Source organism: Myotis nattereri (assembly GCF_964212035.1).
Source record: "Myotis nattereri genome assembly, chromosome: 1".
Classification (NCBI taxonomy): Eukaryota; Metazoa; Chordata; class Mammalia; order Chiroptera; family Vespertilionidae; genus Myotis; species Myotis nattereri.
Genome location: NC_138075.1, coordinates 41,183,822 through 41,200,540, shown reverse-complemented (window position 1 = coordinate 41,200,540; position 16,719 = coordinate 41,183,822). Strand labels below are relative to the sequence as shown.

Below are 16,719 nucleotides of genomic sequence, written 5' to 3'. Positions count from 1 at the left end.
GAGAGAACAGTTACTTTCCCATAGACCAGAGCCTCCAAAACATCAAAAGTTCTTAAACCTAGACAGATGTGCTCCAGATGTTCCTTTAAAGAAATTCTAATTTCTAGGGTTTTTTTTTCAAGGATCAATTATGTAAATCACTGCCAATTACTAGGGAGGAAGACAACAACACATCTCCCTCAGAACAAAGCAGTTTTTTTCTTCTTTTTAAGGGAAAGAAACCAGAGCCAGAGTTGTGTCAGCTTCTCTTTGGGGCCCCCGGGGTGACACGCGTCCCCTTTCACCCTGGGCTGGGGAAGGGGAGTAACGGCGTGCTGAGCTGAGTTCCAGATGTTCTAGTTACAGAAACGGCTAATGACAAAATCAAACATTAAGTCCAAATTGGGATCTCGGGGGGGATCAGATTATAAATCAGCACCACACAGGAGTGACTTGTCTCATTGGATCTGTTAACCCCTTGTTTGCCCACCTTCCTACACAGCCTCCCAACAGAGAAACCTCAGGCCGCTGAGGTGAGTGAGGGCTGCCCCGGGTGCTTACATGCAGGGGTGGAGCCTGGCTGGGAGCGGGTGCCCTGCACCTCTCTGCCGTCTCTGTCCACACACCAGCAGAAGTCACTCTTCCCGTGGCACTGCATGGGGGTGAAGTGGCCCAGGTCGTCGCACTGCGGCACGTACTGGTCGTCCCTGGGCGCGCCACCATAGTGCTCCAGCAGGTTTGCCCTCCAGCGCTCACACATGGTCTGGGGCCTCTGGGTGGGCGCTGAGCAGATGGGACAAAAAAGCCTTTGATTGTAAGCCAAGGACAGAGTGCAGCCTGGCCGCCTGGCCTCCCTCCTCCTCACGTGCATTAGCGGGCCTCAGCCAAGTCCCTGAACACGGACCAGAGCAGTCAAGTGCTCTAAGTCCTCCACAGGAACCAGGAGAATGGCATCCTCTGGATGCTCCCATCTTCCCAGGCCAGGAGGGTCTGCCATCAAGGCCCCACCACATCGGGAAAGAACAAGAGGAGGTTAAGATCAGGTGCAGGGCTCACTCAGCCCGGGAAGGGGGCGAGCTCACTCCGGACAGGAGAGGCCCAGGGCCTCTGCTAACAACACTGTGGGGCGCAGTGGCCTACATGACGCTTAAAGCAACCTTTGCTTCTTTCCCACTTGCTTCAAACTCTAGGACTTGCATCTGAGAGGGTTATCTTCAGGCTGGCTGGCTACTGCTTGTCTTAGAAAGCATTCCTGAATGTCCACCTATGCGGCCCTCAGCACCTGTCCACTGGAGGACTATGCTCGTGAAAGCACAACTTACCGTAATTGGTATATGAGAGCGCAGAGAGGTAGCGACACTCCAGTTGCTGGAAGTCGTCTGGCCATGCTGTTCCTGGTATTATCTCAAAGCTGAAGTAGGCTTCACCTTCCCACCATGTTTCTCCAGCACCCTGCCCCTCTTCCCTCCCTCCCCGCTCACCACCATGCTTACACTCCACTAGCTTCTCTTGCAGAGCCGTTTCTCTACCCGCAATACCCCAGACTGCTTCCACAGGGCCGTCGTGGCCTGTCCCAAACACCAGTTCTCTGTCCGAGAGGGCTCTGTTACAGCCTATAGCACAGCCACCTGTGGGAGGATTGCTCAAAGGACCCGAAACAGGAAGTGCTGCTCCTTTTTTATCTCCTGCCACTCACAGCCCATAGTGTGCAGAAGAGACAGCCACGTGCCTACTTGGCACCGCCACTTGGATGTATCACAGAAATCTCAGAGGAGGACTAACAAAATCTGGGCCCCTGGATTTCCCTTATGAGTAATTGCACCTCCACCTCTCCATTGCTCAAGTCCAACTATCCTGGACTTCTTTCTCTCGCTCACATATGTCAAGAAATATCAGCTGTACCTTCACAATACATTCAGAATATCTTCACATCTTCCCACATCCACCCCCAGCACCCTGGTCCACGCCCCATTACCCTGTGCCACAGCTGTTTTCCCTGCTTCTCCCCTCCTTCTTGCCCCTCAGTGTAAACTCAACCTGGACTCAGAAAGAGTCCCTTTAAAACCATCATTTCAAGCCCTGGCTGGTTTGGCTCAGTGGACAGAGCATCAACCTGTGTACTGAAGGGTCCCAGGTTTGATTCCAATCAAGGGTACATACCCAGGTTGCACGCTTGATCCCCAGTAGGGGACATGTAGGAGGCAGCCAATCAATGATTCTCTCTCATCATTGATGTTTCTATCTCTCCCTTCTCCCTTCCTCTCTGAAATCAATAAAAATACATTTAAAAAACAAACAAACAAGTCATTTCATGTCATTCCTTTGATGAAAATCTCCAACGGCTTCAAAGAACAAGCCGGAAACACTATAGGTGGGCTCCAACACCTATAATTTTTCTAGGAAAGCAGGAAGATGGGGAATAAAATCGGGGCTCAAACCCAAGAGGCTCAACTACAAGACTCACCATCGCTCATGACCCACGGAAGCACAGCTCTTGTTAAGACCTCATGCAGAAGGAAAAACTGATTTCCTCACCCAGATGTGTCTCAATGAACCCAGAGAGGGACGTGCTGCTTTCTCAAACGCCTGCCCTCCATCCCTGGAGAAGTTCCCAACACCACCACTGGTCCACATTCCAAACCCAGAGGACCCATTCTTGGTTCAGGGACCACCCAGTGAGGAATGTCTTTGTTTGGAATGAGGACACACAGCACAGTCAGCTTCTGGGAAATGGCACCACACCTCCCTCACACGTGGGCATCCCTCTCATGCCTGACTATATGAAGCTCCTTCTCAATCTGACCGTGGCTTTATTTTCCTTCTGTTTCTGGTTGGCAAGGTTTTAAATATTTTGAAATTGTGGGCAGAAACTGTTCTCTCCCCCTTCAAGCTGACCCCATATGTAGATGAGACCAGTCAGAAATGGCAGCCAAGAGGGAAGTCTGGGCCACAGGGAAGAGTGCCCAAAAGAACATGCCTCTCTTTTAGTGATGAACTTCCCATTCTCTCGGCTCCCTTTTGAATCACTGTCCTTAACACATGCTTGTCTTCGTAAATGCAACAGAATTCTGAACCATTCCCCCAAGGAACCTCCCAACATCTGATTCCTTCAAATCCCAGCGGGAGTTAGAACCAAGACTTCTTAAACAGTAGGCATGAGTGAAACGGGATTTCTCTGTATTCTTTTTTTGGGGGGGGGGGCAGTATGGGGGGAGGAGGCTGCAAAATCTTTTCCTAAAAATAGGAACTAGGAGTGTCACTGTGGAAACAGCTAGCTCAGCGGTTGCCAACTGGTGGTCCATGGACCACTGGCGGTCCGTGAGGTCCGAAAGGTTGGCGACCGCTGAGCTAGATGAAGCGTTACCCATTTTTACCTAGATGAATCACTAATGTCCTGGCCATAATAACTAATATTTTAAAAGGATCAAAGCTGGTAGTAATTCTCTAGTTCTTCATATTCACATACATTAAAAGCCAAGACTAGTATTTATGGAAACCTTTTCAACACTAAGAATGGATCTTTGAATATAGCAAGCACATTGATAGAGGAATTACTTTGGCCGAAACAGTATCACACCAAATTCTACGTTCTTCACAATCAAGTTCTTCTGTTTTTAAAAAATAAAGTTCTTCCCATCTCTGAACAGTTCCGCAAGGAGCAGAAACCTGCCTGGGCAACCTGTGGTTGGCGTAAACTGTGAGCGCTTGATAACCATTCCCCATCCGGATGGGTAGTGACGATGAAAACAGACATGTTTATCATCAGCATCTCAGATCACAGGGGCTAATAATACAGGTTCCTGCTTCTCTTTTGAAGGCAGCTGGGCCAATGGTGACGTCCCCATGGACATGTTGGGCTGGCTAGAGGGGCCTGGGGTTATTTGCTCAGAGCAAACTAGCTGGATCCACTCACAAATGACATACTTATGTTTCCTAATGCTATTAAAACAGCCTTCCGGCAGTTTCCTGTAACTCAGAAGGCCAAGTGAAGAGACAGTTATATGGGAAAGGCAATTTTTCTTTTGGACAAAAAGCTGGTCTGGCAAGACCCTCTGGGTCTGACATCTCTAAGCTGCCCTAACAGGTCTAGGGCAGTGGCCTCAGCCTGACCTACACACTCAATCTCAATCGTGGGTTGAACCCATTCTCTCCCTTCAAGCTGACCCCATCATGCAGGCGAGTTTTGTATTAGACGAGAGTCAGGAGGCTGGAGTACAATGCATGCCGGGATCACATATATCGTGTGTGCATGTCTCTGTGCCCCTGTAATGTGACTGTGCATGTAGCTGAGTGCATATCACTCGAGAGTTCCTAGAAGGAAGGAGGATGGTGTCATAAAGGATGGTCATCAGCCCTGAATCTGCGTGGTCTGGGCAGGGATTATAATCTACCCACAGCCAGTGCCATTCTGCTCCCCAAGCCCCAGGCCTAACGAGGCACAGGAGGAGGCTCACCTGGGGGTCCGCAGTGAGGTGGGTTAGAGCCGGGTGGTGTCCGGGTACCAGGGACTTCGTGACCGTCGGGGTTCACGCACCAGCAGAAGCCGGTGCTGCCGTGGCACTGCAGTGGCAGGAAGTGGCCCTGCTCGTCGCACTGGGGGATGTGGATCCTGACGCCTGGGTAGAGGTGCTGAGCCTGGGCGGCGCGCTGCTGACGCTCACAGGTTTTCAGTCCTGAGGTGGAGTCTTCAGGGCGGGGTTAGAGGAGACACAAGGAGGAGGAGGAGGAGGAGGAGGAATAAAAGGCATTGCTACCCACCTGCTTTTATGAGCCAACCTCAAGGTCTCCTGTCAGAGGCTTTTTCTTCCATAGTTGGAAGGCAGCATAATGTGGGAAAATGAGCAAGTTACTGGGAATTTGGAGTCCTGGATTCTTATTTTAGCTCTGCCACTAACTACCCAACACCTCCCTAATTCTCGCAGTCCGCCCTGTAAGTGCCTCCGCTGACTTTACTGTGAAGCGGCCCCGCCCATCCGCCTCTGGCTCCTGTTGCTGTCTGGATCAAATGAAGAGCAGCCATGGCTTTGGTCCAAACATCCCAGAGGCTCAGGAGGAAACAGTTCAGTTTGTCTCCTGAGTCCAGAGTTTAAGTCTGAGGAGCCCCAGGTCAACAGCTGTCACTAGACTGCCCCTCGGGCCAAGTCCCAGAGCAGTCATAGGGGGGCTGCACCCAGCTCACCAGAGCACAGCACTCCTGCTTAGTAACCTGAGTCTCAATACTTCTAACTCGCACTTATCAAGGCAAAGCAGGTCATTAGGGCCGTTAACCAGAACTGCTCACAGGTAGGACAATGGATGGGCCACACCCCAAGCCTCCAAGAATGCGAATAGCTGTGAACAGCAAACCGAGCCCTGGTGGTAACTGGGAAATATCCAGAGCCTGAAGATCCACTAACTACAGCCTCCGACCTGGAGAAATCAAGAGTGGGCTGAAGTGCTATAGAAAAATAGTGCTGAAGGAGCCAGTTCTCTGTGCCTAATCTGGCCTCCCCTTACCAGGTGTGCACTGAAGTCCGTCCCCATGATAGCCAGGCTGGCAGCGGCAGGAGAAGGAGCCGGGGGTGTTGTAGCAGGTAGCCGAGGGGTGACATCTGTTCTCCAAGCACTCATCAACATCTGCAGTGTCAGAACGGGGGGGGGGGGGGCGAGGTAGGGGGGGTAAGGCATGTGACTTCACTGCACTCAGCCTGTGCTACTACCTGGCCTTTAGTACAGGAGGATCAACCATGAGGATCAACTTCAGAAGACCTTTGGGCATGAGCAGAAATTACTGACACTGAAAGGCACACCTAACAGTACAAGGTCAAAGGCTGTGTTAGTCTATTCGAATGTTCAGTGTAGAAATGAAACATGTGGTCACTCAGAAAAATAGATCCTGCAGTATATTTCTACAGCAGTTTCATCTACAGTGAAGTCCAAGAAGTTATTACCTGCGAACTAACCTTCAGACTATAAATCATTAATTCCTCTCAGTAACACTACAATAAACATATGTAACAATGGTTTTCCCCTTTTGTTGCTGGTACCATGTCCCTGTGGCACTGATTTATGGGTGCAGAGAAGTCCAATGAGGTTTCAACAAAGTTAGAAGCACATACAGTCTTGCTCAGAGCCCTACTGTCTAGAATGCCCAATTCATCAGAAATTTTTCTTTGCTTTCCAGTTTCAGAAGAAATAGAAAAGTATAGAAAAATATTATCAGAGGTTTTGATACCACACATTAAAAAAACTAAATTTGTCAGGCTTACAAAGTATAAACAATTCAGAACCCTCACCACCACACACACACTCTACTACATAGCACCATGAAAATTTTCCTATTTCTCAGCCCTAACCGGTTTGGCTCAGTGGAAAATTTTCCTATTTCTCAAACCTACAACCACCTGAAACTTCAAACAAAAGCCAACTTCTAGCCCTCCTATTTTATTTACTGAAATCAGACAATAGCAGAAAAGAAAACCATCTCCGAGAGTCTGTTAAAACCAATGCCCAGTGGTTGAGATAAGCTGTCTTCACAGACAGAAGTCTTTGAGAATTAAGAGGAGGCTAAGGGTGTAGGTCTGATCAAGGCTCCACTGAAAATAGTCACATCCACAATGACATCCAAAAACTGGTTTCAAAACGTGTAAATAGGAAACATGTGGATGGGATGATCAGTGTGACACCAAGAAAACAGGAATCCCAGAAGTGAACTTCAACAACTTGGTACAACCTGGGCGGGGACTCATGGGACCAGGAAGCCAGAGACTTACAGCCTGAATTGGACGTGAGTTGGCTGAGGACAGATGTGGCTCCTCACCCAGCCTCCCGGGACCCAGATGGAATCTCCTCTAGGGTTATCAGCGCCGCCCTGCCTGTGACCACACTCTCACTGAGCCACTCCTGTCCCGGTACCAGCAAGCAGACACACTGGTCGTGCAACACAGACCTTCTGTTCACAGGAGAGGAATCTCTTCCATTGTAATTAGCAAATTAGCATTCCTCAGTCTCAGGGGAGGTTAGTCAACATAAATTAGCTCCCTGTAGTCCAAAAAAGTCCTCAACGCTCCACACAACCAAGTTTAATGCCACCCAGAAAGGCTCTGCTCAGATGAGCAATCGGCCCCCATGGTCAACTTCCTTTCACCTGCAAAGGCAAAAATGTAGTTATAACTTCATCTGAAAAGTTAGAAACAAGGTTTTCTGGTGAGCTCCTCAGTTAACCCGAAGTAAACCAAATGAAAACAATTACAAGGAAAACCTCTCCAATGTAATGAATAGGAGCTGTACGTTGTCAAATTTAGTCATCCTTGAGATCGTCTCTTCCAAAGCACAAGTCAAATTCCCAGTGGGCAAAGCTGGTGACCATCCAATTCCCTGGGCCTGGAAGAGGCCATGAAACCAAACCTGTAAAAATTAACATCCAGCCAAAGGCAGGAAATGAAAGCTATTCAGAATACATATGCTAAAAGTACTTCTCCTGGTAACCGGAACCCAGGCAATGGCAGGAAGCAGGAATTCCTGAGACACGGCCTATTTCTAGAACTCACGGATCAGTTTCTTGTGATTTGTGATTATTTTTTGAACTCAGAGGGGACTCCCCAGAGCTACCAAGTTACCTATGTTCTTGAAGCCTATGGTCTAGAATTCTGATCAGACCTAAAAGAGCAGCCATCCTCCCCGCAGACACTGAAGTCCTGGGGAGACAGGAACTGCAATAAATGCCCAACAGGGAAAAGTCCCTCAAGAGACTAAAAGCATCACAAGTGAGAAATGCTTATCCCCCCAAATCTGGAGCAGGTTAAGGCTCCCTGGAGCACAGTCCATGCCACCTCCTTGGAGGAGCTGACACCACGTCCAGGCAGCCACTCCACGTCCCGAGCTCCGAGCAGGCTGTGGCCCCCTCAGGAGGGCCAACACTGCGGGCTTCAGGGGTAACTGGGGCTTTTGTAAGGAGAAGAACTCTTTCCTATTTCACAGGGTGTCAGGAGAGAAAGTATGGAAAGGTTTCCAGCCCCTTGCCAAGGAGGGGCTTTCCTTGTAGCCCTGGGGGAGGTTCATGCCGAACCACCACTGTCAGGGTCTGTGGGGCTGTGAGAGCACCGATGTCAGGACAGCCGTGTGCAAGGCGTGGTAGAGCTCCTTCACCACTCCGATAGCACAGGGAGGCACAGTCTCAGCAGACAGTACTTCTCCTTTCCAGCATCGATTAAGCTGGCAAAAACAGTTTGGAAAATGTGTTGAAAATCCTCCATTTTGACTTCATGCTTTGGTGCTTCCACATTCTTCTCACTGCCCTAATTCTAAGCACACACCCCAAACCAGCTGAAATCCCTTCAAAACAAACCCAACCAATGGATTCTAGTTCCCTCCTTCCCTCAGTCCTCTATCTGCTTTGCTTTCGAACCCACAGTGAAATTTCCTGGTGCCAATTAACCTGCCTCCCACTCCAGACCCCCAGTAAGGGCCCACAAGTTCTCACTCCCCACCCATCTGGTCAAGCATCCTTCTGGTTGTGGCCCTGCATGGCACACGGTGAACTCTGGTCCTGTGAGAATAATAAACTTCCTCCTTTCAAGTCTTGTTCTCTTCTCCCGTGGCTGCACTGTTACCTTACCTGACTCAACAGCATATCCTTAGAACAGAAAACCTGGGCAATAATGTAAGCACCTCCTCCCCTGGCCCTGCTGTGCGGCAGTGGCCCTGGGTGATGGGCCATCTGGACCCCATCTCCTAACTCACACTTGCTCCTGCCTGGAAAGGTCCAGCTCAAGACAATCTGTTTGTGCACCCGGCAAAGTGGCCAAGTCTCTATAAGGACAAATGTGCCGGAGGAACATCTGATTCAACACAGGACTCAGACCAACACAGGGCTGATCCAACACAGGGCTGAGGAATGATTTAACTCAACTTGGATAAAACGGTTCCTGCTAGTGACTCAGACTAGACTGAGAACCTAAAGCCAAGTGCAGCCTCTCCAGGGAACCAGGATTTTAACAAACTACCTGGAGAAAATAAGCACACACCCTTTTATTGCTAGTTTGATGGAATAAAAAGGTGTGCTTTAAGAATGCATGCTCTCTACAAAACCGAGCCCTTATCTCTATTTTTCTGTATTTTTTCTATTTATCTCTATGGCCACTGGGACACACACACACACACACACACACACACACACACACACACGTCCTGCAAGTCATCTCTGTGATTAGCCCAGCCTGACTTAGGTATGGCATGGGTATTTAGGAAAAGGATTATTCATTGTCTACTACCACAGTAGTAGACTTTCCAAGCTTTCCAAAAGCTTGGAAAGCAACCACATGGTAACTGACTCTAGGAGGCAGCCTCTCAGATAGCCCCAAAGATTTCTCTTCCCTCCTGGTAATCACAGTCTTGTATGATCCCCTTCACTTGAGTAACTTGCTTCCTCACTTCTAACTAATCCACAAAAGCAATATCAAGGGGATGACATTTTGATTATAACTTCCGTCTCTGCCCCTGGCTTTGATGAAGTCAGCTTCCTTGTTGGAGAGGGCTGTATGCCAAAAAACTGATGGTCACCTCCAGACCACAGCAAGAAAGGATCTGAGGCTCTCAATCCGTCAGTCCCTCAAGGAACTAAATCCTGCAATAACCATGTGAGGCTCTTTCCCCAGTTGGTCCTTCAGATGAGACCCCCAGCCTGCCAGACCCCTTGACTGCAGTCCTGTGAGGGTCCTAAAGCAGGGGACCCACCTAAGGCAGGACCCTGACCTGAAGGCAATAAATGTGTATTGTTCTAAGCTGCCCCATTTTGGGGTGGTCTGTTCTACAGCAATAGATAGTTAACACACTGGGGAAGCAACTGATGTATCTGGCATGTTTTTAAATTTATGGGTCCCAGAGAGAATTCTAAAAGCAGAGAACGAGAGAGGTGAGCAAAGTCTTACAGGACAGGCTAGAACAGCAGTTCTCAACCTGTGGGTCGCGACCCCTTTGGCGGTCGAACAACCCTTTCACAGGGGTCGCCTAAGACCATCCTGCGTATCAGATATTTACCTTATGATTCATAACAGTAGCAACATTACAGTTATGAAGTAGCAACGAAAATAATTTTATGGTTGGGTCACAACATGAGGAACTGTATTTAAAGGGCCAGAAGGTTGAGAACCACTGGGCTAGAAGTTAAAAGAAGGGGGAGAGAATGATTGTAGAAGGGATTAGGGCAAAGGCACATCTAACCTCAATTAACATTCTAATGATTAACACTCCTCACATCTAGGCTGCAATTAATTTCAATTGCTTTGCTTTAAACCAAAGACCCAAGAAATTAAATACTTTATAAGCACCCTCTCAGCTGACCTGAGCAGCCAGATGTTTGAATATGAAATTCTGGCAAGGTTTTTTTTCTCTCTGAATTCTCATTTCTCAAACCAGTAGTGTGTTAAATTGAACTGAGTGATAAGTTCCACAAGGGTGGACAAAGTATTATTCCCACTGTGGGGCTTGACATAAACAAGGAGTCTGTGTTCCTCACCCGGACCCCCCAAGCTTGGAGAAGGTACCCCACCTATAAAGAGCCTATCTGTTATAGACAGAGCTCTTTGGCTGGTCAAGTGGGACAAGCATCTGTGAATTATAAATACACCTCATTCTCATTTGAGCAACACATGAGCTCTGTCTAAATCTGGGGGTGGATTTTGTTGATTTTGCAGGGGGTTGGGGGAATCAGGCCTTAACTGAGACCCAGCTTTAAGTCATTTCAATGTAAATTGTGTTTTCAAGAAAAACCATATAAACAGAGCTTCTGGACAGAAGAGGAAACATTAATTGATTAGGCAACAAGATTCAGAAGAGACTAAGTCGCCCTCCACATCTGGAAAGGAGAGGAGGGCTGAGCTGCCTTGACACACATCGTCTGTTAATAACATATGGCTGTGTCTGCTGGTCCAGTCAGCCTGTCCCGCTGAAACCAAAGCGGAAGGAAAGGGAGAAGGATGAGACTCAAACCACTGGCGAGGAGGGAGAGGGCCGGGCTACTTAGATCTCTTGGAGCTCCCAGGAGTTACAAGGCAGTTCTTAGCACCCCGCTCAGTGGGCCCGGGGTACAGTGGCAGATGCAAGCAGCAATTCGAGGAGAAGGGGAAAGCCTGCCTCTCAGGTTTCTGTTCCCAAGAGAGACCTTTTCCCATTCCAAACCCTCTTCCCACCATCCTCTCCTTCCCATAATTTGTGTGTTACTGATGGACAGACAGCATGAAATGGAATTTCAATTCAATCACATGCTACTGGCTGGATTATGTAGATTCACACTGGATAATCTCTAGCTGAAACCACTACTAAGCCCAGTTCCATGAATATTTATACCCAGAGCGTTATGCCTACTGTTTCAAAAACAGCCTCACACATTATTTCTAAGTTAAATCTGAACAGTGAGTCCTACATTCTGGTTTATTGATTTTGTAAGTCTTAATGGTAGTTAGGTTTCTGGGAGAACAGTTTTGAGGACTCTTATATAAAAGTGTTAATATCCTCATATCTGTGGAGTTCATCTATCTACCTACCTACCTACCTCCACAGAGAGAAGAGAGGGAAAAACTTAGAATTACATGCATGTTCAGATATTGCTTAAAATATTACTTGAAGCAGGGGAATTGCAACTAAAAATTAAGCATGACTTAAAGTGCTAAATTAGGTCATTAACCAAAAGATTGAAAGAAGCCGGCATCCTAACAGGAGACTAAATGACTGTCCCGAAGTCCCTCCAGCCCACACAACGCTCCAAGGAACAGAAGGTTACAAGCCGGCAGTGGCTCCTGGTGTTCAAGGCATGTCTCCACCACGGACAACCATATATGCTCACCAATCCAAGCCAAGGGAGATCCACCCTTGGCCCCTCTTTTTGACTCAAAGGACACCCTTTCTCTTTCCCTTTTGGCAATTCCAAAGCTGTACGAGTCAAAGGAGGGGTCTTTTCTAAACCAGGTCCTGCCGATGTGGGGATGTGTATCCAAGGTGACCTTCCATTGTCACTGAGGCTGACCCGCAGGTACTCACCGGTGCACTGGTGCCCGTTGCCGGTGTAACCAGGCAGGCAGACACAGCTGAAGGTGCTGCCTCCAAGGTGAACGCACCGGGCCTGGCCAGTGGGAGCACAGGTATGGCTGCCATCCTCACAGGGGTTGGGAGGTGGGGCAATCACTAAAAAAGAGAAGAAGGCGAGATGTCCAAGAGTTCAAGCCTGCAAATGGGTGAGCTTTGCTCTTCACAGCGCGATCGGCACACCAACAGCATCGGGACTTCTGAAGGCTAATAAAGAATGCAGGTTCTCAGGCCCCATCCCAGAGCCAGGGAATCTGAATTTTAATAAGAGCACTAGATGGTTTGTATGCATATTAAAATTCGAGAAGTGCTGGTCTGGGTTTGTGGTTAAAGCACTAGGCATGAAGATCATCAAAACAGTGGATTTAAAAGTGTATTTCCTTTAATATCATCTAGCAATGGCATGAATTTGGAATTCTAGTTCTTTTGGATCCACTTTTTTTGGGGGGTGAACCCTAGAAAATGGTATTTTATTATAGACTAGAGGCCTGGTGCATGAATTCACACATGGCTGGGGTCCCTTGACCTGGCCGGCGATCAGGGCCACGGGGCCAATCTGGGCAGGCTGGCCGAGGTGAGGAACCGCGGAGGTTGGCTGAGGGGAGGGGGGGGGGGGGGGACACCGCAGGGGGCAGCTCCTGTGTTGAGTGTCTGCCCCCTGGTGTTCGGTGTGAGTCATAGCTATCAGCCAGTCATCCAGTTGTCTGGTCATCCAGTCGTAACAGTCACTTAGGTTTTTATATATATAGATGGAACGCTTTGTCTGGTCAAGTGGGAAAAGTATCTTTGAATTACAAATCTATTTCATTGTAATTTGAGATATATTTGACCTCTACCTGGAGCTGTTATTATTTATTAAAGAGGTTCATAGTCTTGTTACATGACTGGACCAAATACCAGACACATGGGAATCCCAACTGAAGTGAACATCCTTCAATATCTCAACACCAAAAACGTCTCTTTAGAGAAAAACAACAACAACAAAGCAACCAAAACAAACAACCCAGAACTGAACTGAGCCATAGCTTTGGGTTATTTTAACGGAAATTTTGTTTTCTAGAAAAACCATACAGTAGAAATGGAAATGTTAATGAATGAAAGAGCCAGGTTCACATCATTTTGGCCAAAAAGAGGAATGACTTTGGGACTCACAGACGCAAGTGTACTGGTCCTCTGCAAACCTGTAACCGCTCCGGCACTCACACCTGTAGCTTCCCGGCAAGTTGATACACACAGAGTTGGGGCCGCAGCGATGGAAGCCAGTTGCACATTCATCTACATCTAGGAAGAAATCAGAACAGAAAAGTGCTGCTCAAATCATGGGTCCCACAGGGGAAAGGTCTGGAAACTCAGTATCTTCTCACCACAATGAGGCTTCAAGGGGACTCACAGCTGGTGGACTAAACAGGAGTTGAAATGCAGGATTTTAAGCACCAGATACAGATGCATGTTGCAGATCATAAATAATATTTCAAGTCATTCAAGCATAAGCCACAGGGAGATGTATTTTGAACAAATATTCTGAAAAGTTTTTGAATGTTTAAAAAATACTGAACATTTAGAAGAAAACCACACTGTAACAATTTTTCTTTTAAAATGTAAAGAGATTTCTACTGATACTTTTGGGGACATAATAGGTGAAAGAAACACAATGTCTGAAATCTGAATAAAAAAGCATACCAGAAAATGTACTGCTTAGTAAGTGTAAGAAATATTTAATACCGGTTTAAAATTACAAAGCTTAAAAACTCAGAATATCCAGGAATTGCAATAGAGGTCTTCTTTTCACAGTCCCATCCCCAAATACCCACCTCCAAACTGTCCTCTCAAACTATCCAGCACACACCCTAGTTTTTAAATCCTCGTCTTTAGATTAACAGCTGCTAACCTTATGGGTCAACGGAGATCATTAAGAAGATAGACACTTGTCTTTCATAAATGTAGTGCCTGGTGACTCCACGCGAGAACCGAGTATGGCTCTTACCCATGCAACTCCGTCCATCTGCCTGGTACCCAGGTGCGCACTTGCAGGTGTAGTCCACACCCATCCCCGGGTAGCACTGAGCTGTCGGGCCACATGTGTGACTCCCATCATAGCAAGGATTCACTGGCACGGGGGTTGAGTACTCTGTGCGGGTAGAGAGGAAATAAAAGCACAATCTGACTGTTGTTACGAGAACGGCATAGGAGGGAGATCCAAGACTTGTTGGAACTAACTGTATATGTGTCTGTGTTTGGGGCCCACATGGCAACCTGCTGAATTATTAATATCCAAAGCTAGGCTGCATTATTTGTATGGTGATTTTTAATTCCAGAATGACTTCCTTTTGCCTACTTTACAGACAGCTAACCTTTTCTTGTTTATAGTAAGCTTGTGTCCAGGGATTAAAAATATCCAATACATGGCATCCTTTTATTTAAAAACTAGAGGCCCGATGCAAGAAAATTCGTACCAAGAGTAGTTCTTCCTTCCCCTGGCTGCTGGCACCGGCTTCCCTCTGGCACCTGGGACCCAGGCTGCTTCCCTCCTGCGGGCACCCGCAGGCACCCAGCCAGGACCCAGGCTAGCTTCCCCTGGGCTGCCCGCAGGCACCTGGGACCTGGCTGGCTTCCCTCCAGCCCCAGCTTTGTCAGGAAGGATGTCCAGAATGGCATCCGGAAGATGTCTGGTCTAATTAGTAATATTACCCTTTTATTATGATAGATGGTCTATCATCTCATGTGATTCTTGGGGTAATTCTGAGCTGGGTTGTCATTGCCATTATTGGTAATTTTCCCAGATAAGGAAAGTGAGAGCTATTGGAAAAATTGCCTGAGCACACAAAGCCAGGAAGTGGGACAACAAGGACTCACACCCCAAATTTCTGCTCATAAATTGGGCAATCTCTCACTAAAATTCACTATAAATCAAAATTCACGAGAAAAATCTTGCTATTACAACATAAAGAGGAATGATTTTTGCAGTGTTTACTTTTTAGGATTAACCCTGCCATGGACCCATCTACCCACTAGATAGTGATGACTGTTAACATCTGAAATCTTCCCTAAATAATTTTATTTCTACTTGCAACGTAATAGTAACGCTTATTGAGCACTATATGCCAGGCGCTGTTCTAAACCCTTTACATCCTAGCCCATGAAATCCTCATGACTACACTGTAGGAAGTAAGCCACCCACCGCCACACAGCCAGAAGAGATGGATGGGGCTGGGAGAAAGAGCCAGGCAGTCTGGCTCCAGAGACCATGCTTTCCACCACTTTGCTACAACCACAACCAAAGGAACGCCATAAAGTTATCCAGTCTAAGCCAAGGGCACAGAGATGATGGTGTTCGAAAGGGCCCCGAACACCCAGATGGGATGAATCCATTAACCATGGGCACTTCCGTTTACTTCTGATTCCTCCAGTATCAAATGAGAACACAGCCCGGCTGACATGGCTCAGTGGTTGAGCATCGACTTAGGAGCCAGGAGGTCAGGGTTCAATTCCCGGTCAGAGCACATGTCTGGGTTGCAGGCTCAATCATCCCCAGTGTGGGGCGTGCAGGAGGCGGCTGATCAATGATTCTCTCTCATCACTGATATTTCTATCTCTCCCTCTATGAAATCAATAAAAATATATTTAATAAATAAAATAAAACAAGAACACAAACAATGCTTCTATCTGCTAGAACCGCTGAAGAAAATAAAGAAAATCCAACACAATGCATGTGAAAAGTGACTCCCCCAGGCAGGCCTACCCAGTTCCCTGTGACTGTGTTCCTTCTTCCTCTTCACTTAAAGTTTTATCTTTGTCTCAATCCCTAGAATTAATTCTGGCTTGAGATTTGAAAGATTTCAGGAGCCTGACCCAAACCTCCCAGGTTCTACATCAAGCCATCTCTGCTACCACTGGGGCTCCCTCTAAGTCATGCTAACTTGGGCTTCTGCCTTGGATTTCTGTGCCTGATTCCCTGTCTTGACAGCCAGCTTAGTGCACTCCATGTCTTGTCTTGCTCTTAACAGCTCCCTCACCTCCCCAGAAGCCAGCATCTTGGCATCGTAGACAGACGGTGGCAGTCCCACCTAGCCTGGACCCAAGGGCTTGCTGCTGTTGTCTGCCCCACAGACTGGACTTCCTCCCAGTCCTTCAGGACGTCTGGCCACCACACCAGTCCTGGCCCCACTGCCTACACCAGGGCTCTCCCAGTTTTCTGCTGTGAACTGGGATGCCTTGGCTGAGTCCCTGATAGGACACCCCTGCTTTCTGGTAAGGTCCCACCATCTGCTTTATAACAAACACCACAGTGTGTTCCTGCAGTAGAATATCCTCATGGTACCGATTCCCATATTATGGCCTGAAAAAAAAAAAAAAAAAAAAGAGGAAGGCCATGGATTTCTCCTTGGTTCACCTCAATGACTCTGGCCAGAGTAACAGCAACTTTGCCAAGAGGACCAACAAATGACTCCAGCATTTTTTAAACCTGATGCACTTAAGCTTGCTGGCACAAGCCTAGCCCCCCCATATCATGCAGACATCCTTGGACGCCCCTCATCCCTCCCGCCGGGTCTCTTGGCAGATGGGACGGAAGCCCAGCACTGGGGCTGTGGTCGCTGGGTTAACTTACTAGGGTAGACCAAGTTCCTGAGTCCGTCCCAGCCGGTTTCAGTTAACAACGACAGGGTCATGTCCTCACCGGAG

General features: G+C 47.8%; 1 protein-coding gene across 1 annotated transcript in view; it reads right to left on the bottom strand.

The window, feature by feature from the left end:
• NID2 (nidogen 2) overlaps window positions 1–16,719 on the bottom strand; it is a 63,687-nt gene that overhangs the window by 8,349 nt on the left and 38,619 nt on the right. The window contains exons 9-14 of the mRNA XM_081090516.1: window positions 14,024–14,167; window positions 13,192–13,320; window positions 11,995–12,138; window positions 5,476–5,595; window positions 4,434–4,664; window positions 541–762 (exon numbers count right to left, since the gene is read on the bottom strand). Coding sequence (XP_080946642.1) covers window positions 541–762; window positions 4,434–4,664; window positions 5,476–5,595; window positions 11,995–12,138; window positions 13,192–13,320; window positions 14,024–14,167 — 990 coding nt within the window. The remainder of the gene's footprint in view (window positions 1–540; window positions 763–4,433; window positions 4,665–5,475; window positions 5,596–11,994; window positions 12,139–13,191; window positions 13,321–14,023; window positions 14,168–16,719) is intronic.